The sequence below is a fragment of the Hydractinia symbiolongicarpus genome, chromosome 5 (assembly GCF_029227915.1).
Source record: "Hydractinia symbiolongicarpus strain clone_291-10 chromosome 5, HSymV2.1, whole genome shotgun sequence".
Taxonomy (NCBI): Eukaryota; Metazoa; Cnidaria; class Hydrozoa; order Anthoathecata; family Hydractiniidae; genus Hydractinia; species Hydractinia symbiolongicarpus.
This window is the reverse complement of record NC_079879.1, coordinates 13,156,242-13,182,213: the sequence shown is the minus strand read 5'-3', so window position 1 is coordinate 13,182,213 and position 25,972 is coordinate 13,156,242. Positions and strand designations below refer to the sequence as shown.

Genomic DNA, 25,972 nt, shown 5'->3' with positions numbered 1-25,972 from the left:
GATGATTTTGCAAAAACTGATCAAATGAAAGATGACAAACTTCTTTCAAAGCTTCAAGCAAGTGGTGTTGCATTGTGGAATTTTGTTATTGCAAAGAGGACAGCAAAGAAGGCTAGTCAACTAGCGTGTGCAAGAGGTATGTGAAAAATCTCTACACTATACTATTTCCACAAATTTCGTATTAGACTTAACTCAGAGTTTTGAAGAGTCCCTTTTTATGGCATGCAAAAGTTTGCGTATAAGAATATTATAGCAGACAGTTATATAGTAAATAATTATATTATTTTTTAGCAAGGCATGTGGCACTGCATTTAACATTCAAAGCCACATTTTCTGATAAATCGCAAACAACCGCTCGTAAGCAACAAGCTGTAAGTATTTTTGACTTGATTTTTAAAAAATGATTTTGTATCAAAACACATCAATAATAGTTTTTCGTAAAGATATAGCTTCATTTAAAAATATTTTAAGTTTAGAGAATTATCACTCTAAGCTTATGGAAGGATAAAGTGATTTTTGTTTTGTGGTAGGTTTAGTGGAAACTTTAATGTAATGGCAGTAACCACATTGCTTAAATTTATCAGAAATCCTCATCAACCCTTTTGAATTGATGTGAATTCTTAGCTTAGCCATTTTTTCTTCAAAAAAACATATAGCAAGAAAACAATTGTTTCAGGTAAATGTTCTGGTCTAAATTTGTGTTTTATTAGATGGCGCTAAAAGCAGGAAGAGACTGGTTGGGTATGTTTCCCTTTTTATCTTTTTTTCAGTTTAATTTTCTTGTATACAATAATAAGGTGCATTTAATTTGTGCACATTAAATCTAACATTAATGCTTTTGTAACTTCAATTCCAGATTGCAACGACGTTAGCATGGCTGACAACTGCTTTGTAGTGGCCACTGAAGTAAGAAAAAACTTATCATTGAATTTCCGTAATTTTATGTTGGAATTATTTTAAATTATTATTTTCTTTTTTAAAATTTTCTTTTAGTGCTACCTAAAATTACAAAAACTCATTGAGGATTCTACAGAGTCACAAACTCACATGACAAAAGAACAGTTAACTGAATGTCATGATAACATGCTTAAAGTATACGCTTTTCGGGCAGAAGTGGTAAATTGAATTCATCTTTATTGTGTTTTATTTGCTATTTTCAGTACTATTGTATGATTTATAAATAAAAAACATGATTTACAGTCAGGCCTGGAAATTTGGTGGAAAGGATCGTTTCGTTTTCGCGACGTTTCCGCAAATCAATAAAAACAGTAACAATAAATCGTTTCCCTTCGGACAATATTTCAAATTATAATAATTTTGGTCTTTTCACCAACTAAGGCAATTAAGAAATGGTTCTCTACTTTTTTATTGGCTTAAAGCTAATTGTTACCGTCGTTAACGTATCGTTTCCGCAAAGTCTACTTTGCGAAAACGAAAAATCGTTTTGATCGTTTCCATCAGCTTTAAATCACTGTAACAGTGGATCGTTTCCCTAGACTCCATAAATTTCCAGGCCTGACAGTATATTCATCACTTTTAGTCCTTAAACCAGTCACAACATGAAATAGCTTCAGAATATATAAGAAAAGCTAAATGTTTACTGAATAAAACTTCACAGAAACAGGTATGTATAAATATTTTTGTTAGAGGATGAATGAAGATTCACCTATGTTGTCTTCTCAGAGTATGTAAATCTATCATAAGCGATGATAAAGACATGGTAAACTCCAGTAGAACAACATTGCTGTAGAAAATATAATTTCTAAGAATTTAACAACATGCAAAAAATGGTAAAAAGAAATAATACTACAATTTTTGTTTTATTTTCCTTTTCACACATTCTATTGTATATAATCATTGGAACTTTTGTTTTCAAAACAAGTAAATTACAGAAACACCTTTTGTCTTATTACTGTGGAAAGTTTATCATTTCTTGAGCATGATAGTTTAGTAGGCCACGTTTCGGGAGATCCTTCTCCCATCACCAGGCAAAGCAAAAATGATGTTGAGCATGTATTTATATTGCAGAGGATCGAAATTCTTTAAAATTAACTAATCAGAAACGAGCTGATAATTACAGTTAATTACGGTAATTAACATTTTCGGACCTAGATGTAGGTAACTACTTCTCCTGTAGGGCTGGTAACCAAATCTCAGGAAGTTGATACGAGATGCTGTTTGTTACGTGCTACACTGTTGATGGTTTCTTTAATCTTCCTGGCCATTGTTCTGGATTCTCTGTCAATGATTTTCTTCTCATCCCAATTAAACTAATGACTTCTGCTCCAGCTGTGGTCCGCAATTTCGTTTTTCTTTACATCTCCGTTTCTCACTACGCGCATATGTTCTTGTACTCGTTGCTTAAACTTTCTTTTTGTTTCGCCTATGTACACTGCATCACAATCTTTACACAGGATTTCGTAAACAACATTGCATTGTTCTTCCAGGTTTATTTTGTCTTTTGGTTTAGACAAAGTGCTTCTTAGGGTGTCTTTAGAGTTAAGAATGCATTTAATCTTGTGTTGCCTTAAAACTCGACGAAGGATCTCGCTAGTACCTGGTACAAAGGGTAGGAATGCTGATGCGATGAAATCCTCTGATGTTTCCTTGTTGTCTCCGTTGCATCTTCTCTTCATTTTATTTTCTACTTGCGTGATGACCTATTGTCTTGTTGTCATTTAAGATGTTTCAACACATTAGCTATGAAAAACGAGTAGACTTGTCAAAGGAAACTCTCCTTGTGCACGGACAATGAGTATACTCGCTTGACTTTACGTGTTAATATTTTAACATCCTGCTTTATTGCCTAAAACTACTTTTAAATCTTAAAATAAACTTGCATCATTTAATTTTTTGCATAAAACACATATTTGTCAAACTTCGACTTTATTTGGATTTTTTGTTGGTAACGGTATTTTTTATGATTTTTAGGAACAGGATATAAGAAATAAACAGTTTTAATGCATATTTTCTTTTTGTTTTTCAAAAAGAATGACTGACTTAATACACATATGTATAAACATTAACTGCCATCCGCATCACTCAAATCCATTGGTGCACTATTTTCAGTTTGTCCCAAGTTTTGGTGGTACAATCTGAAACAAGGATCAATGCAAAGAGCTGGTTGATCAGAGCAATATCCACAAGCATATCTTGATTCTCTTCTAAATTCATTTTTCACAGCTTACATCTCCTTGTAGGTTCTATTTTTTTCCACTTTCCGGAATGGTCATTGGGTAGTAAAAGTTTGCCAAAGTTCTTGCAGACTGTTTTACGTTTTGGTCCCCGATCAAACTCTTTAACATTTTCTCGAAATGCAACAAGATGGAGGAATTCTTTGTTGGTTGAAAGTTTGGTGTACAGGTGTGGAATGAATTGGCTAAGATCATTTCCAGGATATGAACTCCTGCCTTCTTGTACCACCTCAATGTTTTTCTTAGACCTGAGTGATAGGATAACATCTGGTCGCTGCAATTTATGCAAGACATCGAGTTGTTATAGTCTCGAACAATATTTGGTTGATCTTTTTCTTTCCCATGGCGACTGGTGACTTTTACCATTTCTGGAACATGTGCATGTGATATGGTAAGCACAACTCTTTAATCTTTCCATTTGCAAACTGTAATGTCATTCTGTGATCTCAAAATTACCTCGCCTTTCTTTAATTTTGCCTTTATAACTGCATCTGGGTTACATTTTTTGTCTTTCCTAAGCATCCCTATGAGGTATGGTGCTTGGGTGGATAGGAATTCTGTCGGAGAGACTGAGTTGTAATAGTTGTCTGTAAAGACATGATAACTTTTATTCAGGTAAGGTTTCATAAGTTTTGATACTGTTGCTGCTGTCTGTACCAGATTTTTCTTATCATTGAAACCTTGCTCACCGTATGCCTCTGCACTAAGGAATAATCCATCGTGAGTACAAAGTTCATAGAACCTTATTCCAATCTTATGGCCCATATTTTTATTGCACTGACGAAATAATAAACGTCCACGCCAAAGCATCATCAATTTGCCAATCGAAAGGTTTTTTTCAGGTGTTACTTCGTTTAAATAATCCATAATCATTCGCAATTTGCTCAGCCTATCATTCTCAAATTTAGGCTTTTCACTGAAGTTGAAAAAACGTAAGATAGACTCAAACTGTTCTCTGGTTAATAGGGAGGAAAAATGTGACTCCAATAGTTTTTGTAAGATGGTAGAGAAATTAGACCCATACTAAAAAGGATCTGAAAAAACTTTTTCATCTCGTCCCAATGGTTCCATATAGACCTGCGTCATAATGGTCGAGCTGCATTGATAACTCTGTTAGCATATTCATTTGTCTTCTGTACCAAAGTATTCAGGAAGTCATCTGACAGTAACAAATTAAGGAAAAATATTGGAGGTGGGTTATCAGAAACAGGCACATTTAAACCAGGTGTTTCCTTGAAAATAAAGTTTTCAATAGTTGGAGGATCTTCTTTCCAATAGTTACTTTCGGAATCGCAATCCTCATTTACAGAATTTCCAGAATCGGAATGTTGCCCTTGCGGTCAATTTGTTGTTTGGTTATCCAAAGCATCAGAGGCAAGTCGTTTACTTGATGGTGAGTTCCGATTACCTCCCCGAGTTCAGATTTCTCCTCTTATTTGGACTCTTCTAGCATTTCCACCTCTTGTACAAGGGCGTCCTTCTGGTTGAGAAGCAGAAGGAGTAGGGGCTACAGAAATAGCCTTTCCGCAAAAATCTTAATCTTGTCTGAGTCTAATTCAGATCACGATGATGTATCATCACTAAAATAATCATCGTCTAAAGAATCACATGATTCCATCTCTCCCAATTCATATCGCAAACCTCTTCTGCGGTATATCGATAAACCATTATTTCTGTGCAACAAAAACAGATATGAAAAAAAACTATTTCATTGGTATGAAATTTATAGCGATTAGGAGAAAAATACTAAAAAAGCTTTACCAAGTGCGAGCTGTACAGTCACTTGTGTGAAAAGAAAGTTTTTTTGAAGAAAAACATTTACACTGTCCTAATTTCATGTAATTTTTTTATGTAAGCGCGGTACGGAAAACGAGTTTACTCGTCACAAGTATATTATAAAAAAACTTTATAATAAATTTGAATAGTGTAATACTTGTGATAACTCAGAGAAACTATAATTTTTTATTTTATTTCTGCAAAAAATAATAATTATCCCAAAATGTGATAAAAATTATAAATCTCAGATAATCACGGAAGACATATCATTGTCAATTCTTGCTTCATTCATTTAGAATGCCTTTGTTTGCATCCCTGCATACTTAAAAAAAACATCAAAAACTCGTCTTGCCACTAACAAAATCTGGAGAACCAAAGCTCACAAAAATAAAAACATTTACACTGTTTATATTCTATAATGAGCAATTTAATCACAACGTATCATAAGTCCACCTTTAAGCTTGATAAAGCAATGGAATGTACTGATTTGCATCAACATATAATTATAGAGAAGTTAATAAAGTAAATGTATCTAAAAGTCTTTGAATCTAGGGAAAGTTGTTTTCTTTCTTTTGCATACACATTACTTTCAATGCATTATTAAAAATATATATAAAGTTCAGGAAAATATTTTTAGGGAATTAGGCCCCAATTTTTTTATGTAAACCATTATAATGTTGCGAAGAAACGTATTTAAGTAAACTTAAAAAGATTTCCTTCACAAACAATGTAACACTATTTCTTCCTAGATCATATAAAACCATTATGAAGGAAAAAAAGTATAGTATTACTCAGAAAATCTTATTTATATTTGTTGTAATAACAATTTTTTTAAAAAAAACTACTTGTTGCCTACTAAAAAGATGATTTGAATGAAATTTCATTAAATTTTGTGTTTAAACACAAATTCAAGCTTTAATTTTCTATGGTTTCCTAACTGAAAAAGTCTATATTCTGTAGTGTTGCGAATAGACCAGCTTGACAAAGTTATTTTTTTTAGAAAGAGTTTATTTCCAACATCTGTTATAACATTGGACTAGATTGCTATCAGAAAGAATTATATCAGCACAGTGAAAAGTGGTTATGGTAAATTTACATAGGTTTTAAGTGAGTAAGTGAATATAGTGTAGATTGTGCACTTTTGCATGATCTACACATAGTTGCTAAACGAGTAGTAATTTTTTCTACTGATTTAGTCAACTTTCACCAGCACCAGTAACAAGGACAAACATTTGCAGTAATATCTTACTGAAGTTTTAAATATCTTGTATAAATACTATTTAAAAATAAATCATTAAATAACAATATGAAATAATTCATCGTTAAGCTTTTTAATCCAATCATATTGTTTTCTATTTAACAAACAGTTCCCACAAGTTCTGGAAATTCTTGTTTTTTTTATATTTTAATAAGTTCATGAAAAAGTCCTGTAATTCTTTTTATTTTTCACATATAAATTTTTGAAACTGCAAAGTGAAATCGATTTAATAATTGGATTGGATTAGAAAATTATTAAAAACTGTTAAATGTCATTGCTTTTAAAGAATGCTTGTATAAGTAACATAGAGAAAGCTTCACTAACTTTTCCGTTACATTGGTACCTTTTAATGCAATGACCTGGTCTTTGCTATGTCTTCCTCAAAAGAACTGAAAAAAAGAAAGCAAAAACATTCAATTGATTAGTTCATTTAGATTAATATTTTTAAATCTCCTAAATAGTGTTTTCATTGTTTCAGAATCCTATTTTAAAGATTCTAGTAATTTTTAGAATATAATTATATTTTGTTCAATTTGTTCAATTTTTGTGCAATGTATCCTAGAAAATTCTGGAATTTAAACAAAAACTGAAAAAACAATTTGTAAGTCTTGGTAAAATGAGAAAAAGGTCTGAAAGTTCAATACAGCTTTTCTGTTGATATTGCAGCATGGTTTTCTATTTCTTGTCAAACTTTGAACAAATAACAAGCTTGTAGTTATACCTTAAAACCAGAGTTATTCATTGCTGAATGGTTTGGTAGTGATTATTACTCTTGCAAAATAATAAGTTGTAAAATTGGGTTAAATTAATTCACTTGTTTTTTTAAAAGTCACACTAAATGTAGACAGACTATTTAAGTTGATTGTGTTTCACACTTTGCTTTAGTTAGATATGGAAATTACAGTGAACTGACAGTTTTGAAAAGTTGTTTTTTGGTTGATTTGTCAAGTAAGCAGACAGTAGGATAGGGTTGCTTGTAAAAGAGTATGCTTCTGTATGTGTGTCTTTTCCCCTCCATGGGCCAGCCCAGCTGTGATAACCTATAAGATTACAAATTTGGTTTGTGTGCTTTCTAGCTTTGTCGACATTTTTCTATTATCAATTTAAAGTTTGTAGTTCTTTATTTTGTAATGCTATTTTGCTTGTGTGATTTTGATGTTTTAGTGAAAGCATTGAGGTAGGAGGAGCGTTACTCACAATTTCAAATGAACAAAAGGTTAGTAGAAATGAAATTGCAAGTGGAACTTTTTGATGCTCTAAAAAATTATCTTTCTTTCCATCAAGTTATCAAGAAAATTACCTATTTTTGCACCTAAATGTGTCAATTTACTTCATTTAGTTTAATTTGGGTTTTCACCCTGCTTGTAATTACATTTTGGTCATGTGCAGAAATATATGCTTTTTTAATGTTATTGCACATTCCACAACCAAAAGACGTATGTTTGGTATTCCATCAACATCAACATGCAATTAAGTTAGTTATGCCATTGCATTGCACTTCACATTGTCTTGGGCCAAATGTCTTGATAAGAATTTTGTTAAACTTTATCAAAAAGAGTCAGGTTTTGTGATGAAATCTAAAGTGTTATTTCATATTCCAAACATATTGTCAGTAATGTTTACTTTTTAATGTTGTTGTAGTTTTAAAGAATTTAAAAACATTTTAGGCAACAACTTATCAGCTACTTGCAATGGTTTTTATTGAATTAGGAGAAGAAGAACATTTTAAAAAAGCTCTCGAAGCCATCGGTAAGGTTTACCTGAAATAAGGATTCTTAATCAATTCATGAAAATAGGCCACCGTAAGAATTTCTTTTTTAAAACTACTTAACTAACAATTTACAATTTTCAAATACTTTACAGCACATACTTTATAGTCTTGTGAAATAGAATTGTATTAAAACCTTTAATTATCAGGTACAGTTGTATAATATTTTTTAAATGTTAACCCTATTCATAATAACATTAAAAGGGTTAACCTAATGACCATTAAACTGAGTTTTCATTATTTTTGAAGTAAGTGATTAAAAACATTTTTACACAATTATACCCATAAGCCATAAGAATATATCTAAAACTTTGTTCAGTAACAGCTCTATTTTTCAGTAATAAAACCTGAGTTATTTAATTATGTAACCACTTTCAATGTCTTTCATTGAAAAGTCTATTTGGATTTGAAGATTTTCGGAAATATGTTGCTATGAGAAAAAGTTTTGAAGCCTAACATAGAGCAGAAATTGTGTTTTTTGATTAATATTTTTTTTCTTTAGATCTTTCATTGCAGGTAAGTGTTTTTCTGATATGTCTTTCTACATAAATTTGCATTCTTCAAAGTTATATAAAGTCTTGGAATTATTGGCTTTTACCTGAACTGTCGTATTTTGCTGTTGTGCAAATTGTTGTAGAATAAAATTTCTCAATAGCAATTATGATTTAAGCAATTATTGCTTGCATCTGTATTATAAATATATTTCTATTAATACAGTCAACACCATACATAAAAGATAACTTACAAAATTGTTTTAGCAACATGTTCACCTCAAGAGTTTGCAGTTTAAACTTAAGATTATGTTATTGTTAAACATGGAGGATGCAGAAATTATGGAAGGTTAACATATTTAGCTTTATTTTAGAAAGTGTACTAGTGTAATTTTTGCTCAAAGTGCTAATGTTAATGGCGGCTATGAAACAGTTTTGAAACTCTCCATCATTGATGTACACTCTTTTCATTCTGAATAACATCCTGTCTGTTGTGTTATGTAATGAACCATCCACCATCGTGGATCGTCCACAAATTTCGTCTAAATTCGGCTCATTTTAAATCGTCTTGTAAATTTGTTTTGTTCGTCTTAACTCTTTCATACGAGACGATTTTTTGTGATAACATTGTAGTGTCTTAACCGTCTTAATTCGTCTCATATCGTCTCCTGATAGTCACAAATTCGTCTCCGAATATCATATTTTAAAAACAAATTCGTCTCCGAATCGTCTCATTTCGTCTATGAATTTTCTTAATTCGTCTCAAATCGTCTCAATTCGTCTCTGCTATAATAAATTCGTCTCAAAAGTTGAAAAATATTTTCGAACACTTCCGTGAGTTTAACACGAAACTTTAAAAATCTTGGCCAGGAGACCCAGCGTGATTTTGTTCCGTGAAAAAGAAATTATTCCATTGTTCTAGCGGAACGGCAGTGGCATAGCCTAGTTAACTAAGCTTTCTTCTTCAGTTGATAAAATGAGTTTCTCTCAAACTAAAGCTTAGACGCGAACGAATGACTCAGCGGAAACCCCGAGTTTAAATCGAACAATGTGACTAATCGCTTCGGAGGACATTTTAATTTATCTGTGAGTTGTTTACCAAGCTTGGTCAAATCTTACTTTGGTAAAAACTTTGTAGAATACTAATGTTTGTTAGGGTGAGTGAAACCACTCGCTGGAATATTCGGGATGAAAAGGGCTTTCCCCGATAATAATCACGTGAGCAGAGAACAATAGAATTAGCCAATCAAAAAGCGCGGCCAGATTTTGGCCGCAGAAAAATCGTTTGAGACCCAGCGTAATTTTCCCACCTTAACTACTCCGATTTCCCGGTGGTAAGAAAAATTACGCTGGGTCTCCTGGCTAGCAGTGGCACAGCTACTGATTAACTTAAGCTACATTGTTTGTACTCGTTCGATTGTTGAATGTTACGGTCTGTATATTTATCAAACTTGGCAACATTTTATCACAGCAAACTTCGTCGTTCGAAGCTGGAACTATGTTGTGGAAAAGCGAAACAAATCTCACAAAAAATATTATTATTGGTCGTGACAGATGGAATCTTGAGTTATTTTCGATATTTACTGGTAAGTATATCTGAAACTGAATTTAGCCATAAATATTCTTTAAGATTAGGATTAGCGTGATCTTGTTATTCTCACCTTTAATTGTTGATAACCTGCTGGGGTTAATTTACTATTCGGATAGGGGAAGTCGTGGTCATTGTAAATGGGAGCCTCATTTTCGATGTGATAACGTCGGATTTGCGCACGTCTACTCGTGGCGGGAATACCAACATCCACCTTGTTTTTGTTGTCAACTGACAAGGAGATTGTGTTTTCATTGCATAACTGCGCTAACTCATTAACCAAGTTAACTTGGGAGCAAGAAAAATGAAAATCTTCATGGATCTTTTTTTCTCCCGTGTTGCGCTTGGGCGGAACACGTGCATCAACCAACGATTTGTGACGCTTGCTCGAAGTGGTTTTTTTTCTCCTCGGTCTCATGAGGTAATGCACTGCGCTCTTACTCACATTTAACCCGAGCGTACTTTTTATGTGAGAGACAATATCTTTTAAGCTTACACCATTTGTGTACATAATACTGTCTCTGCGCCTCAAATGGGCCTCGGCCGAGTTCTGACTTATGTAGGATGCGATACATGGAACCAAGCCCGGATGTTGCTCGTGTAGCGCTGGTCTGCCTCGTTTTTTTGAAGCTAAAATAAGAAAAAGACTATTCTATAAATGCAAATAATGACGCGAGTGATTACTAAACAAGTTTATTAATGTTTATTTAGTAAAATCTGACTTGAGGCTGGCTATTCTTACTTTTGAGACTTTCAGTCTGTTTTATTCTTATTTTGTTCTTAATAGTAAGAACACGACTTCAGAATTTAGCCTCTATTTGTTCTTATTGATATATTTTTCCCAAAGTTTCTGAAATTTATGTATTTATATACATGAGATAATATGTTTAGTCCAGCACAAAATATAAAAAATTCAAGCAAACAAAAAAAGATTACTGGAATACATTATTTTGTTCTTATAATCTGTGAAGGAATTCAGGTTGAGTACGTTTTTAATATGTTCTTAATTATTGGCAAAATCTCAGCCTCAACGCTCTTAAAAACGCAGTTTTTATAAAACAAATCGCGTATTGAATTGACAAAATTGAAGGCTAAAGGAAAAAAGTTTATCCATTTGATTTTTTTTTGTGATAGTTTACAAAAAATGATTCAAATCTTAATCCATGGGCACTAGGCTGCTCAACTGAGTGTCTAAACAAGCGGCTATCTAATTTGTCTGAAATCATTTTACGTAATGCAACCGCACGTCACACAGTTTTTTTGCGGAACATTATTTGCTTCTGACAAGCCGTTTCTGTCACATAAAATTGTTAATAATTTTTTTTTTGCAATGTGCAGCCCACCATAATCAATTGTATAAGTATAATTATACATTAAGTTAATATAACAGTGCAAGTTGACAAAAATAATAAAGCAAAAATAGTTTTTTTTCGTAATTTTCAGAAGCAATATCGCAACAAACTTCAATTGCTATTATTTACTTCTTATGCTCACACCGGCATGTGCGAAGAGAAAAGTTAAAATAGTGAGGTTTTTCGAATATTTGTGTGTTGTTGGTAAAAAAACAACAAATCTTTTAAAGATTTTGCATCATCGAGCTTTAAATTTACGAATAAAGAAAATATATAGTTTTATAATTATAGTAGTTTTTTTCTCATGACTACGGAAAAATCACAAGATAAATTGGGCAATTATATATTTTTTTGTTTTCAAGACCGTTGCTGAAAATTTTACGACGAGATAAAAATAAATATTTACCGCATTGTAAAATTTCGTTGATGTAATCTTCATTTTCATCATCGGACAAAGAATCGTCCGTAAACAACCAATCTAGGTCGCTGTCGCTATCTGAAATATCTGAATACATTAAAACCACTTTAAAAAACACTAGCTTTTTAAATAAATTTTCGTGTTTAAGAAACCCTGTCGTCTTAGTTCGTCTCAATTCGTCTCCGTGATTTTACCGCAGCGTCTTAATTCGTCTCAATTCGTCTCCGTGATTTTACCGCAGCGTCTTAATTCGTCTCAATTCGTCTCCGTGATTTTACCGCAGCGTCTCAATTCGTCTCAATTCGTCTTAAAATATTTTGTTCCACTTTTTTTATTCTGAGACGAATTGACAAAATATCGTCTCCTGATATTTATGAGACGATTTTTAAATCGTCTCAATTTCAATTAAGAACAAAACGAGACGAATTTTTTTTAACTTTTTCGTCTTATAGCGTCTCGTTAATGGGACGAAATTTGTGGACGATCCCCGAACAAGGTCAATGTACAAAAATATACACTCAACTACCAGTTAAACAACTCATTACATTGTGAATAAGATGGTGATTAGCTAAGTAGTAGCAGCCTAAGCAGTGTCAAAAAGAAGGTCTGGTTTTCTGTCAAGAGTACTTGCCTTTTATGTTTGTCATTTTTTTAAAAAAATATTGAAGGCATGCGTATCAGGAACACGTGGGAGTAAAACATCTCAAATCAATCACTTTATTATTTACAATTGAAAAGTGCTTGGTAAAAAGGTTGCTAGCATTTTGTTTTATGAAAATATCTCTAGTTACTCTTTATTGCAATTTTGATTTTTTTATAAAAAATCTCTATCTGCTCCATTGCATTTTTAAGCTAATACATATCCTCTATTTTTAGTCTTTCATAATATCATAAATGATCCAGTTCTCAAAGTTGAATCTGGACTAGAATGCATTCGATTGTTTGTAGAGAAAAATAGGTAGATTGTTCTTTTTTATTTATTTGTTGCAGAACAAGTACATTTTTTCATCTAACCAACTACTTTCAAGGTAGAAACTTTTGCGAGCAGATACTTTCGCGTTTTTTTCCCTTTTTTGCCTAAAGTGTTTTCAGGCAAAAAATTTTTTATTTTCTAAAAAATCAATGACACATGGATGGATATTAAATAATACGTATACAATCTTTTCCTCTTTTTCAGCGTATCAATCTATTACAATAACTTTTGTCTCTTTCTTTCTTTTTACCATGCTAAATGTTTCTCTAATATCTTTATCTCCTTCAGTACTTGTTGCAGCTTTCTTCTTTTTCTATTTTGCACTGAAACAGGCGGAGTGTTCACGACTGGGGTAAGGTCATTACAAATTGAAGTCTAGATCAGATTGAAAGAGGGTCATTAATATACCCCGTTCAACCCATGCTAGCATGGAAAACGGACGTTAAGCCGAGAATGATGATGATGATGATGATGAGGCTCGATATAAAGATACTTGACCAATTAGCAAAATTCCGCGGTACATTGGTAAAGATACCTTTTACTTTAAACAAAGCAAAAAAAAATGTTTTGCTTATTTGCAGAAGTTTTTTCACGCAAAATGACCTTCCTTCAACCTTCCTTTAACCTTCATTTCGCAAAAGTTTTCTCTACAAAATTTATTCCAACTTTTTTTTCTTGTGATACGCGAAAGTTTCTGCCTGAGAAAGTTTTTGCCCTTTAACAGAAACATTTTTTTTGTAGATTTAAATTATGCTATGATGCACTTGATGTAATGAATTCAAAGTATTCAAATTTTAATGAGAATATTCAAGTACAGTTAAAAAAACTGGTACGTGAGACTATATTGAGAACACGGATTTTTTAATGCAAAATGAGATTGCACATCAGCCTTGCGTTCAGGCTTTTTGTAATAGTCCTATCACTTATTGAAATAGACTTATATTAATATGAAGATAAGATTAACACTCACTGTCTACTTAAACTTCTTCACTACTCTTCTAGAAAAATATACGGTGTACTGCATATACATTGTAAGATGAATAAATTTGTTGTTGCTGTGTCTTTGTGTTTTTAATGCTTGTAAAGTGAAACCATGTAAATTATATTTTGTTGACCCTTCTTTGTTAATGTCCAGGTCAATATGATATTTGCATAAATTATTATGCTTGAATGGGCAGTGTACTTGTACATGTGCATTTTAAGAGTATTTGAAGCTGTTTATTGTTCCAAAAGTTGTAAAATTACCCTTCTAAAGTTTTAATGTAAAATTGTATGCTACAATATGCTTCATGCTACTATTTTTTCTTTCATCAAGTTTGTATGAAGATCGTGTTAACCTTTAGGAATGCTTATTGACTGAGCAACGAATTCCTGAGGCAAAAGCGGTTATTCAAACAGAACTTCTCCGTGGGAGCAAGAATGGAGCAGCATTTGATAAGAATATTCTTAAACAGTTGCAGCTTCTTTTATGGGAAACAGCACATCAGTTTTTTGAGGTTTGTATTTGTGAAATAATTGTTCAATGTTTGTTCATTCAGTAGTTGCATAAAGCTATCAAGTAAGAACGATGCAATGTTTTTTGACATAAAACTTATCCAAATTTATTAGTTTAAAGGTTTTTAAAGTTGAGGATTTTCTACGATTTTTGTTGACTTGCTTAATTATTAGTATTTTTGTAAAATAGCTGGCACAGTTATGAATAACAGTTTTTACAATCATTCACAAAAATAACAGCTGTTTTAAGGGTTTTTGCCTTTCACGTTTGTCTAATATTTTTAGCCCTCATTTATATTTATATATTTCCAGTTATAAAACTATTTGTTATGTGTTATGTTTCTTTATAGAAATCCGATTTTCTTGAATCACTCTGTTGGTATAACTATTCACTACAATTCATGGAACAATCCAACGATGACCATGATAATTTATCCAAGTTACAGGTTGGGGCCAGATTTTTTCCACTCCTGAGTAAACGTAATTATTAAGGATATAAAATGATGTTGGGCTTATATTATAGAGCTTAAAAAGTTGGTTTACAAGTCTTTCTAAATATTTAAAAAAGCTTTTTTCGTTCTCAAGATATTCATATTTAAAGGATTTCAGATTTAATTATGCTGCATAAATTATGATGTCATATTCAAGGAATAGCAAATTTTGACATTTTCTGTCATCAGTAATTTTAGACCCGTTAAGGGATGTGCATTCAAACTGTATCTATGCATAGATATTCTAAAGATGAGTTGATTAACATAACATTTTTCAATGACACAATAAAATTTTCTGGGTAAGCTTGTATAGGCCCTATATGTTTACTCACGAAATTTTATTGCAAACCGAAATGCAGGTCCCAAGTTATGGGGTCGTCAGCAAAAAATTAAGAGGCCCTGAAGAGCAAATGGGTAAAAAATTATTTAATACCTCGGGTTCCTTTCAGCTCATACAATTGTTAGAAAATTTTTCAGGAAAGAAGTTTCATTAAAACATTTATTAAGTCTTTATTATGTTTGTTAATTCAATTAAATATTTTTTTTCTAAAAGATTTGGTTTTTAATTATACAGATTAAGGGTCCACCAAAAGCACCTAGACCGTAATTTGAGTTTTGAACTGAAGTAAAACAAGTTTAAAATGTACCTTGACATAAACCAAAAATCTTTAGCATAATTTATTTAGACTTTGAAATATTGTTCTGAAATATCAAGCATGCTTTATGGATGCACTCTTGCATTGTCAAAAAGATGTTCTGAATGCAAAGTTAATAAAATATAGTTGATTAGAAAGTGTTAGAATAAGTATTAAAAGGATTGTGACATTATGTAGTGGCATGTCAGGAGAACTGAGAACTAATCCTGCATTTATTGACAAAATCAGTTAGTAGTCGCAGTTTTGGGGACTGCGGATCGAATACTGCTCGCTGATTGGCAGTATGTTAGTGATGAACAAAGTAGTTCTTTTTCAATATGACTTACACTCATTATACTCGCCCGTCATGATCAGAGGTCTGATCGGGGTGAAGCATTCTCTATTGAGAATGAAATACGGATGTGCTATGATAAATATTCACCTATATCTACATATTTTACTTTACAAAGATAACGTGAAAATTTGTATTTTAGAGAAATCGGTGTTCATGTTTTCTGGAAATGAAGAATTATACCGAGGTGGGTTTTTTGTTGTTTTTGGATAGAAACCTACGTATTGTAATTGCAGCCAATAATTGTACCCTTTAATTTTAATGCGGACTTGTTTTCTATATTTATTCGAATGGGCACTCCTTGAGCTGTGCCAGTTGCAACACGTCAGTGATTATCCACTTTTTTCCAAACTCTTCTTTCTTTTTAAAATATTAGTTACAGCACAAGATCTTTTTGTTGATAAACAAAGTACTGATAGCTGTTACCTAATGAGTCGTTATCATTAATGTTGATTTCTTCATGTAGGCTCTCGCCGCAATAAAAGAGGCTAAAAGTCATGACTCTAACTCACCTCAAGTCTATTTTTTGCTGTTTAAAATTCATTTATTGATGCATAGTGATGATCAAGGTATGTGTAACGTAAAATTGAATAAATCAAAATAAGCTAAATTAAACTAGAAATTAAATAAAAAGGTTGCGAAGCATTACGCAAGTTGCAAGCAAAATTAAAACCAGCCAATAGTTGTCCCTAGTGCTTTTTGTTTCTTTTTGGTATAATACGGCGAGGTGCTAACATCTTACTGCAGCTGATATCTGGGAATACACCAAAACTGAATACCATAGACATAGAAAACCCTGGGGACGAGGTTGTAAAATAAACTCACCGCGGAACAACAACAATTCGTTGCGCAAAAGTAGTGCTTTTTGGCAAAAATACAATATATATATTAATATATATATATGCGGAATATTTCTTTTCAGAAGGTACGAGAAATTTAGGTCGTGCGAAACTTAACAAAAATGATTACTAAGAATTTTCGTAAAGCCTCTTTCCACAGAATTATAAAAGTAAATATTGATAATAATCACAATATTGTCAGTGTTGGCCGACGTAAATCCAACATTGATGAAGCTTTTAGCGCCAATAATCCATGCAAAGTTATACTTTTATAAAGTTAAAACCCTTATTCTGAAAGAAATGCAATAGATCGAGTTGTACAATCCGTAGTGTGCGAAAATGTCACGAATTAAGGGGATGCGCGTCGTAAGGTACACTCTTTCAACCGGAAAATAATACTCGGGGCGCAGATAATAATAGAGACTTTTGTGTTAACGATTTCGGAGATGAGAAGGCGAACGAAGCAGCTTGTGGTTTGTTTGTTTTTTCACGTAAAAATAACGGCACTAGTTATGAAAACCGATTTCTTGAAGCCACGGAATCTGTTGCAATGTATTTCAAAAACTTACGGGGAAACAATAAACAAAACAAACAATCTACAGAAACGAAAACAATTTATTAACTTTACCAAGATTTATAAAACAGCTTCAAATTTTTGATAGAAAAACAACAACAACGAGGGATGAGGTTTCGCTTTCTTCTTTTTATCTCACGTATTGAAAGATAACATCTCTCCTCGCTCTTATTGTACGCAATCTATAAAGAAAAAGAAAATATTTTTATATGATATATTATATTATATATAATAGTAAAGTCTCAAAATTCAGCGCCTTTGAGGGACGATATTTAGAGCTAATTTCTAAACTACAAATATATATCATTTTTTGGGACAGAGTGCTCAAAAAGTGTTCACTAGATACAATATGCTTGATATAATTAATAAAGTCATGAACCTTTGTTTACTTTGAGCGTTGTCTTCTTTTGGAGATAGGTAGTTCAGTCGCTAGAGCGTTCACTTCATATTCATATGGGTTCAATCCCACGTAACAGTTGTTGTTTATTGAACAGAAATTTAAAAGGTTTCTGTAGCTCAAATATAAGCGTTTCAACACTCTAGAACTGTCTATGTTGTCCCTCCTGGAAAAAAATTGGAATTTTATTGGAATTGATGAGGCTAACCACATAAAATATAGATCACTACTTTTTGTGGCCAAGACAACAGAATTGAAAGCTTTGTTTTTCATTTGGAAAGTACAAATTGTATTTAAAAATTTGCCCAAGCTTGCCCTCATACTTATGGCTTTTTTTGGCCAGTTGACACGCATACTAATCTACCATACTGAACACAAAAGTTACGAAAAACACAAAATTTGATTAAGGTGTATTATGTGGTTTCACATTCTTAAAGGGTCATTCAAGCGTAGTTTTTACGTATCATAACTTAGCTAGACCACATTATTGCAAGCTTATAAAACACAATGCAAAAACTTAGGGCTGTAAAGAAAATGATGAAGCCCTAATTTTTTTTAACTTTTTTAAATATTTTTATATATTTCCAAACTTAATCTCCCCAAAACAATAATTACATTAACGGTCGCCACCATTATCGAACAAAAGTCCAATTGGTCATTCGTGACTTCAAACGTCGTACTTCTTGAAAAATTTATTGCGAGATTCGAGTGTTGAAGAATTTAACAACATGCGAAAGTAGGTAAACAAAGTAGAACTTCCAGGTAAAGGCGCCATTTGATGAAATAGCTCAGATTTAGAACATATATCTGTAAAAAGACCCTAGTAGCAACAGTACAAACGTTTTCAACCACAAATGAGCAAACACCTTAAAGAATAAAGAGGTATATTTTCCCCTGTTAGTTTTTGATTGGTGACTTTAATTTATTTCCACGATGCAACAAAAAGAGAGAGTTTTTCTTCTTCTGATTGTAGCTAGAGGTAGCTAGCTAATGATTTGATTGAAGATGACAGCAAAAAATATTTTCCATGGTGGCCACAGGCACCACATCAAACCAAGTACGACGGGGGTTACAAAGCATATTTATTGGCATTTTTAGCTAACATTTATAACAGCTGCTTGATCCAAACTTATTTGTTCTATTAGACAAAAAACCCCTACCTTTTCGTGAGAAAATATCAGTCATATTTCCTACCGCTGATTTTATATGATTTTTTTTCCATCGAAATTTTGAGAATCTCAATAATTCTCTTGGTATACTTTGCGCAGCAAACGTGCTCCACAATTTCGCTATGCAATAAAGAGTTTTAAAACGAGCACTGGATATCGAGTGTTCGTGGATTTTCAGTATGATTTTGATATTTTCTGTATGATTGGGTAACTTGTTTATTTTTCCTACAAGGCGAAAGCATAGCAAGAGTGAAATGAAATAAAAAGACCAATAAAAATGATAGTTTTTAATTTAGCAATTGAAGCAGTTGAAAAGCTCTCTCAGCTGGGATTGGAATCTGATTCTGTGGAAAATGTACATGGTCTTATTTGTCTTACAGCACAGTTAGCTTTTGAGGTATACCATAATCATGTCAAGCTTTATCTCTATCTTTAGAGATTAAAGCTGGGCATTATATTTGCTTATTACAAAACTACACACAAAATAATGATGATAAATTTATCATTAGGCTGCCCCTTCTTCATTATTTTCCTCAGCTGGAGTTGTTTATTTTTTGTTTTTCACATTTTTATTTTCTTGCACTTTTCACTGAAATTTATAATTACTACTTTACTTACTATAATTACTACTTTTAGTTGTATTAATTTAATTTTAACTCTCGTTTGACCATTCCTATCATATTTCTACTATAAGTCATGTGTCAGAACATTTTTGGTGTTTCTACTTTGTTCACGTGTTCAATTTTTCCTAGTTCTTGTCCAGGTAGTGTCTTTCCAAACTTTAACGGGTAATGTGTTGCAATCATATTCAATCATATCATATACAATCATAAATTTAATTTTGTTTCCTCTTCCTAATTGTATGTCAAGGTTATAAACTCTGTGTATTAATTATGCATACATATTTAGTGTGGTAATAGAAAGATTTCAGAGGCTGTTCTCGAGAAGATGATCGTTCATGTCAAAGAACCGAAACAGCTTCTTGTTTCGCTAAGGTAAATTTGCCAATTCCAAATCAAAATTGTCAAGAAGTTTTAAATTGTTTATTTATTATTATGTTTTATAGATATGCAGAACATTTGTGGTAGAAATGTTGCAATTGAATGTTGCAATTAAAACACCTTATATTTGCGAAGTTGCTATTACCTTGCACAAAAATGCAATTGCAGACATTTTAGATGTTTTGTTATTTTCTGGACTAAGTGTCGTGTTTATTCTCTTCTGTAATCAGTTTTTTTTTCTTTCCTTTATTTATCGTATTAAAGTAAATAAACTTTATATATGATATATTGGCACCTAGAATTGGCATTTACCCTAAAATGTTATCTGCAACAATATGAAAGGCTGTCTTTCTGCAAATATCGCATCATTCTTTCAGCAAAACTATGGAAATTATGCAATGTAAAATGTTGTGTTTTTTAAAACTTTTCTTTAAACAAGAAGTCTGTCTGTATGAATAAACTCCAATGGAAGTGGGCTATTAATTCGTTTTTTCTTTAGATGCTTAACAAGATTAAAATTCACCAACCTATCTGAAAACAGCAGTCTGTAAGTCCACGCTACTTTCTCTCATAATATATACTGTGTTTATTAAAAAAGGATAAACTCATAATGTTTAAATTATTCAAGGTGAATGAGGTGGATATGAAATAAAAAGGAGCTTCGCAGCACAGTTCTCAGACATATAGATATAGACAAAACTTGTTTTGTAACTGAGATTTAGCGAGTGTTTATTTTTTAGGACGTTTTTCCATCCTAATTTTTTATACAGTTTAGGTTGTTGTTGAAGAAGTATTAGCAACAGCTCATTTTAGTAATTGTTGTCTTTTTTTAAAGTAAAACGTAACTGAAAAAAAGATTTAACTTAATAGTAGCATATATGTTGTTGTTTGAATATGCTCTTACATGGCTATAGATTAGAGAAGGACTCTATACGAGAAGTGAAAGTTTGTAACCCTCTTCAGTTTTGATTGTATGTGTATACTTTTTAAAAACAGGCATGCACAGGAATTATTTCGACGAATAGGGAATGTATAAAAAATCTTTTGTAGAGAATCTATGGTGTTCTTTAATCGTTAGTGTTTTTTTAGGGAGGAAGTCAGCAATATTTTGCATTTGATTGAAAAAGGTACCATATTAGCATTCTTGCAAGTCCTTCTATATCCATAAGGAAGTCAAAGAAAAGAGTTTGTTAAGGTTTGGATATCGCAGGGTTGCTACATAGACGATGAAGTCATAAAAAAGGTTGAGAAAGTATAGAGATAATAATTATTGTATAGTGTAGGTTTTGAGATTGTGGTATTAATCAAACAGGATATTATGGTCAATAGCATGTACTATTTTTTCTAATTCAACAATTATTTTACTAAAAGAAAGTCAGAATTTTCATAACCACTGGGAAAAGTCGGAGTTTTGTTGCACAATTATATTCTCCGCTGGATAAAGTATGGCGCGGTTCTAGTTTTCCTAGTTGTATTATTGTTAAAGCCAAGGTTATGTATCGTGCGTGTCATTTTAGCGAACGGTATATTCAAAAACATGAATGACGCTGAGTTAAAAGATATGCACCAGGAAATATCATGGTTTAATAAGATTGGTAAGTTTTATCTTGGAATTAGATTTCTATGTAACTATTTTAAACTTATTCTCTGTCTTGATGTCCATTGTAAGACCAATATGTAACTTCCTCCGTTCTTTTTGTAGCATGGAACTTGGCATTGTCGTCCTCTGATTTCCCAAATGAAATGCAACAGTCTTTTTTAATTTGCTATGAGGTAAAAAAACTCCAAATAGAAAATGATTTCTGCTTGTGGATGTGAAGTACACTGAAAGATAATTTTTTTTACTTTATTTTCTGCCCTTTTTGTTGAAAATATTTTACGATTGAGCTGTAAAAGAGTATTGCTGATGAAATAATTCTTTTTCCATGTATTTAGTTATCACAAATGCTGCCAAAAGAAGAGTTGAATTTTTCTCAGCAAAAATCGTGTTTGCTAATGGCAGCTGGTTGTGGATTACAAAATGCAAGAGATTTACGAACAGAACAAGAAAGGGTATGTGTCGTGGTCACTGGGAATGATTTTAATTTGGTTTAAAATTAAGATTCAAAATCCATTAAGAAAAAATGGGTGAGTTTTAAATAGAGTTTTAAATTTAAATTATTTTCTTTTAACTCCATTGAACACCAACTCATTTTTCTTCATTGATTTTGAATCAGGAAAATGTAGTAGATTTTCTGTCGCCAAAAGAGGAACTAATGTTCTTGACTTTTTTATCGTACTAATAAAGGACATGCATTTTCTAGTTATTAGTGTGAAATAACTCTTGGTCGGCTAATTCAACATATCCACATTAGAAAAATTTGTTTAGACAATCTCCGATCAAAAGTTATAAAAGCGATGTTTTAAATTAAGTTGGTGGTGAAAAAACTGATTTTATAGGTTAAGAGAGATTAAGATTTTTAGTCTGTGTATTTAGTAGATGTAAAAGATTTGTAAAGGGGGTGATGTATATAAATTGAAGGTTTTTAAATAACTGTTATTATCAGTCTTCTTGTCAGTTCTCTTGTTGATTTTACACTCAGTTTAAATGGTTGCCATTATTGGTAAACTTGAAGCAATATCAAACATCAAGTCACGAAATAAACCTTTTATCTTTCACGAGATTGTTAAATGATGTTGTTATAAGGATTGTTGCCTATCAGGCTGTACTGTTTTTTGCTACACTCTACCTTTGATTTGTTTTGCGATTTTTGTTTAGGCAGACAAATTGCGAGAAGTTTTAGAAATCGTGAAGCAATACTACATTGTGTATAAAAAGTTAAAAGAAAACAATGCTTGTAAGTACAAGATAGCTATAAAATGCAGACCTTCACCCCTCTATCTTACTAAGAGTTGCATTAGTTTGATAGTCGGCGTAAGAAGGAATAAGTATGTTATATTGTGGTTGAAGTTGCAAACAAGTTAGACATATTTTCGTTGCTGCATTCTTTTCAAAAAAAATTCCGACTGGTATTTCTTTTAGCATTTCAAGACCCTATGCTGGGCTTTCTTTTATGTTATGAGTTTGAAGTGAAAGCGAGACTTGGTCAGCATGATTTGGATGACCTGTTTGAGAAAGCTATGGAATTGCCGTCTGGTCAAGTTAAAGTATTTGAAAATTTTGCAAGTATGTACTATGCTGTTAATGCTTCCAGCTACCCCTAATGTAAATACTGTCAATTTAAACCATACAAAACCTGTGGCGGGAAGATGTTGGTGGGGACATATTTGGGGACTTTTTTTTACTTTGTGATTTGAAACTCTGGCACTAGTTGAAATAGACTTAACTTATCTGAAACTTTTATGACGTTCCCCACAATATTTGTTGTTCGTTCGTTCGTTCGTTGACCTGCTTGGCTTTTTTTTTTTTTTTTTTTTTGGGGGGGGGGGGTCTCATACTAATTAGTTACATAAATTTCTGATAATTTTTTACAATTTTGGCGTTTCTTTGAGTAAAACTTGATGTATTAATTACGTGATGTATTTATTCCTTTTGTTTTAGGCAGCTCGTTGTCAATACCTGATGCGATGGAAAACAGTGTGAAGGCTTTAAAACTGGCAATCAAGTGTCATATGGAACAAACCATAGTTGATTTTCCTGCTGTGAGGTATTCTTTTCACGTGGAATATTATTACTTCCAAAGAAACAGAAATTTTAGCTATTACCATTACCATGCACTTTGATAAGATAAGGTTTTTACATTATCTTGTCATGTGGCAGGTTATTTCTGCTGTAAGTAATAAATTTTGCTTGTGTAAAGCGAGACTTAACAGCCAATCCCTTATACTTAAAAGTGACACCGGTTTAAAGACTTAATCGTAGTTAGAGACCTTGACGTAATTTAGGATATCTTATAATCAATTTTTGCGCTGTTTAGCTGACAAAATCTTCTTTTAAAGTTGTGTATTTGTTTTAATTGTAGTAAGGTCATTCACAGCTTGATCAGTGTATCGCTTCAGAAAGGGGGAAGCACAAACGCTGCAAGTAAAGAAGAGGCGTATAAGTTTTATGAAGACACTCTCAAGATTATTGAAGGTGAAGCGCAGGTTGGTATGATTTCTTGAGTTTCATAAAAAATTGTCATCGAAAGTGAAGTGCAGGTTGGTATGACTGCGACATTTAGCCAACCACTTTCGACAGCCGTGTTGACAAACGCAGTCTGCACAAAGATCAGTAAAAAATGATAATATTCTCTTGGAAAACAAATTTATGCGCTGACTTTTTATGACCGACAACGATTTCTTTGTGTTCAGGGGCAGTATCCTGAGATGGAAACAATATGGCTGATGACAAAGGCATGGAATTGTGGAATACATTTGTACAGGTGTGTATGTTTGTAGTAGAAGAACTTTTTACAGTTGGTTTTAACGAGACAGTTAATATATATATAAGAGCAATGCAGTGTATTTTTTCTCCCGCGTGTGTTAAAAAATAGGATTTTACTGTCTTAAGAAAAATTCTTTATTCTTTATCATGGCTGCTAGAGAAACCTAATAGATTTGAGTGTTTGTGAAAACATTATATTTGGATGACATTTTAAGGATTGTTATTGTTTTTTAGCGCGCATCATTACGAGGTTGCACAGAAATGGTGTACATTATCCATGAAGTTTTTGAAACATTTAAAAGAATTGAAATCCAACTACGAACCACATGTAAGTCTCCTGAGTTGGCCGTGTGCACGGCACTGTGTGTACGTACCCAACAAAATAAGATAACCAGTTATTTAACAAATCACACATAATTATTTATTGTTTGAAACTGTCAGATTTTGTTCACACAAACATAAAAAGGTCAGCAGAGGTAGAAAGTTAGAGATGTCGAAATAATTGCATCAGCCATACGTTTATTCTATCACGAATGTTGTTCTTAGGTTAACAAAATGCCACAAACTTAAATTAATACCTGATGAATTTGTACTTGTTATGACGTGAAAAGTGTACGAATTACTGAAATGTTACTGAAAACTGGAAAATCCATTATTTTTTTGGGGAAAAAATGTAATATTTTAAATATGAATATTTTCGTTTTTGTAGTTTCATGAAACGTTGTGCAATGGCACTTTTATGATTTCTTCACATTTACTTTAAAATGATCTCAGGATTTTCCTGAAGTCCCTGATTTCACAAAAAGTCTAGTAAAAACGTTGAAAAACAACCAAAATGTGAATTAAAGGCGTTAAAGAACCCAATAAGGTGTTAGCAGAAACCCGTTTAAAGTATTTAAATTAAGGGCTTTTCAAAGGGGTTTATTTGGCGGAACCGGTTAGAAGATGCTTTTATAAAAGTTAGGTAGTTTTCGCAAACTTAAAAGGCCTTATCTGTTTAATTGATTAAATAATTTGTTTATAATAGATGTCGAGCGTCTTCGCAGATGTTCTTTCTCGTATCCAGCAATCTAAAGTTCAAATGCAAGTTGAGGAGTGATTGATATGTGGAGAAGAGTGGCACAACTTCTATGGAGGAACGTGTATCAGCTTTTACAAAAAAAGGATAGTTACCGGATTTTATTAGGTTTTTATTACCACAAAAAATATGTATTTATTAACATTGTTTGATCCCTTTTTGTCGAGGCGTTTTAAAAAATAAATACAGAATCTTAATGAACTCAGGGTTGGAACAGTACAATAAACCTAAAATCACTCTTTCTATCCTTCTAGAATAAACCGTGTTATAATTCTATCATCGCCTACTGTACTCATAATTGTTATTTTTATCGCCTTTGAATGCGTTTTTATGTTTTATTTTATTTATGGTAAATCTAGTTTGAAGTATATGACTTAATTTTTCGCAGAAGTGTTTTACAAATTCTGAGGTGTATCTATAAGAGATAATCCCGCTTAATTAACAAACCTATTCGCGAATCTTTACTCTCGAGTTTAATCGTGGACTTTTTATTCGAACTAAAGTTTTCCTCAGAAAAAAATCATGTTTTTGTTTCTTCTTTCCAGTGTGATTCGCTGGACACATGTATTATTTGCAGGTTGATAAAAGGTCAATAAGCTACCTTACAGTTTCTTATTTCTTACGTTTTATTGAAGTTGTATTATGAAAAATTCGGAGTTGATAATTTACAAAAAAGTTACCGTGTCATATGTGAAATTTATAAAGTTCTTTTTTTTAAACCACAATATGCTGTGTTTTACATTTTGACCAAAAGTTGT

General features: G+C 32.3%; 1 protein-coding gene across 2 annotated transcripts; it reads left to right on the top strand.

The window, feature by feature from the left end:
• Window positions 1-855: 855 nt before the first annotated feature.
• LOC130644869 (testis-expressed protein 11-like) lies at window positions 856-25,901 on the top strand. Of its 2 annotated transcripts, XM_057450643.1 has the most exons (26): window positions 856-906; window positions 994-1,116; window positions 7,393-7,444; window positions 7,896-7,977; window positions 8,499-8,512; window positions 8,755-8,836; window positions 12,722-12,803; window positions 13,560-13,647; window positions 14,162-14,314; window positions 14,663-14,758; window positions 15,933-15,977; window positions 16,257-16,359; window positions 19,066-19,166; window positions 19,679-19,764; window positions 20,270-20,317; window positions 20,860-20,897; window positions 21,288-21,365; window positions 21,473-21,543; window positions 21,706-21,822; window positions 22,529-22,607; window positions 22,793-22,936; window positions 23,312-23,417; window positions 23,733-23,856; window positions 24,064-24,134; window positions 24,371-24,464; window positions 25,164-25,901. In XM_057450643.1, exons 2-26 carry the CDS (start codon window positions 1,076-1,078, stop codon window positions 25,233-25,235), a joined length of 2,067 nt encoding a protein of 688 aa, XP_057306626.1. In that variant the 5' UTR covers window positions 856-906; window positions 994-1,075; the 3' UTR covers window positions 25,236-25,901. The 2 variants fall into 2 exon arrangements, with proteins under 2 accessions (XP_057306626.1, XP_057306627.1); XM_057450644.1 differs by lacking the exons at window positions 856-906; window positions 994-1,116 and adding an exon at window positions 1,541-1,624.
• The last annotated feature ends 71 nt before the right edge of the window (window positions 25,902-25,972 follow it).

Bases quoted from the DNA above. Each gene is read 5' to 3' on its own strand.
- LOC130644869 (XM_057450643.1), top strand. From the start codon at position 1,076: ATGATAACATGCTTAAAGTATACGCTTTTCGGGCAGAAGTG. The intron at 7,445-7,895 runs GTTAGTAGAAAT...AAAACATTTTAG, and splicing joins CAATTTCAAATGAACAAAAG to GCAACAACTTATCAGCTACT. The intron at 24,465-25,163 runs GTAAGTCTCCTG...TGTTTATAATAG, and splicing joins AATCCAACTACGAACCACAT to ATGTCGAGCGTCTTCGCAGA.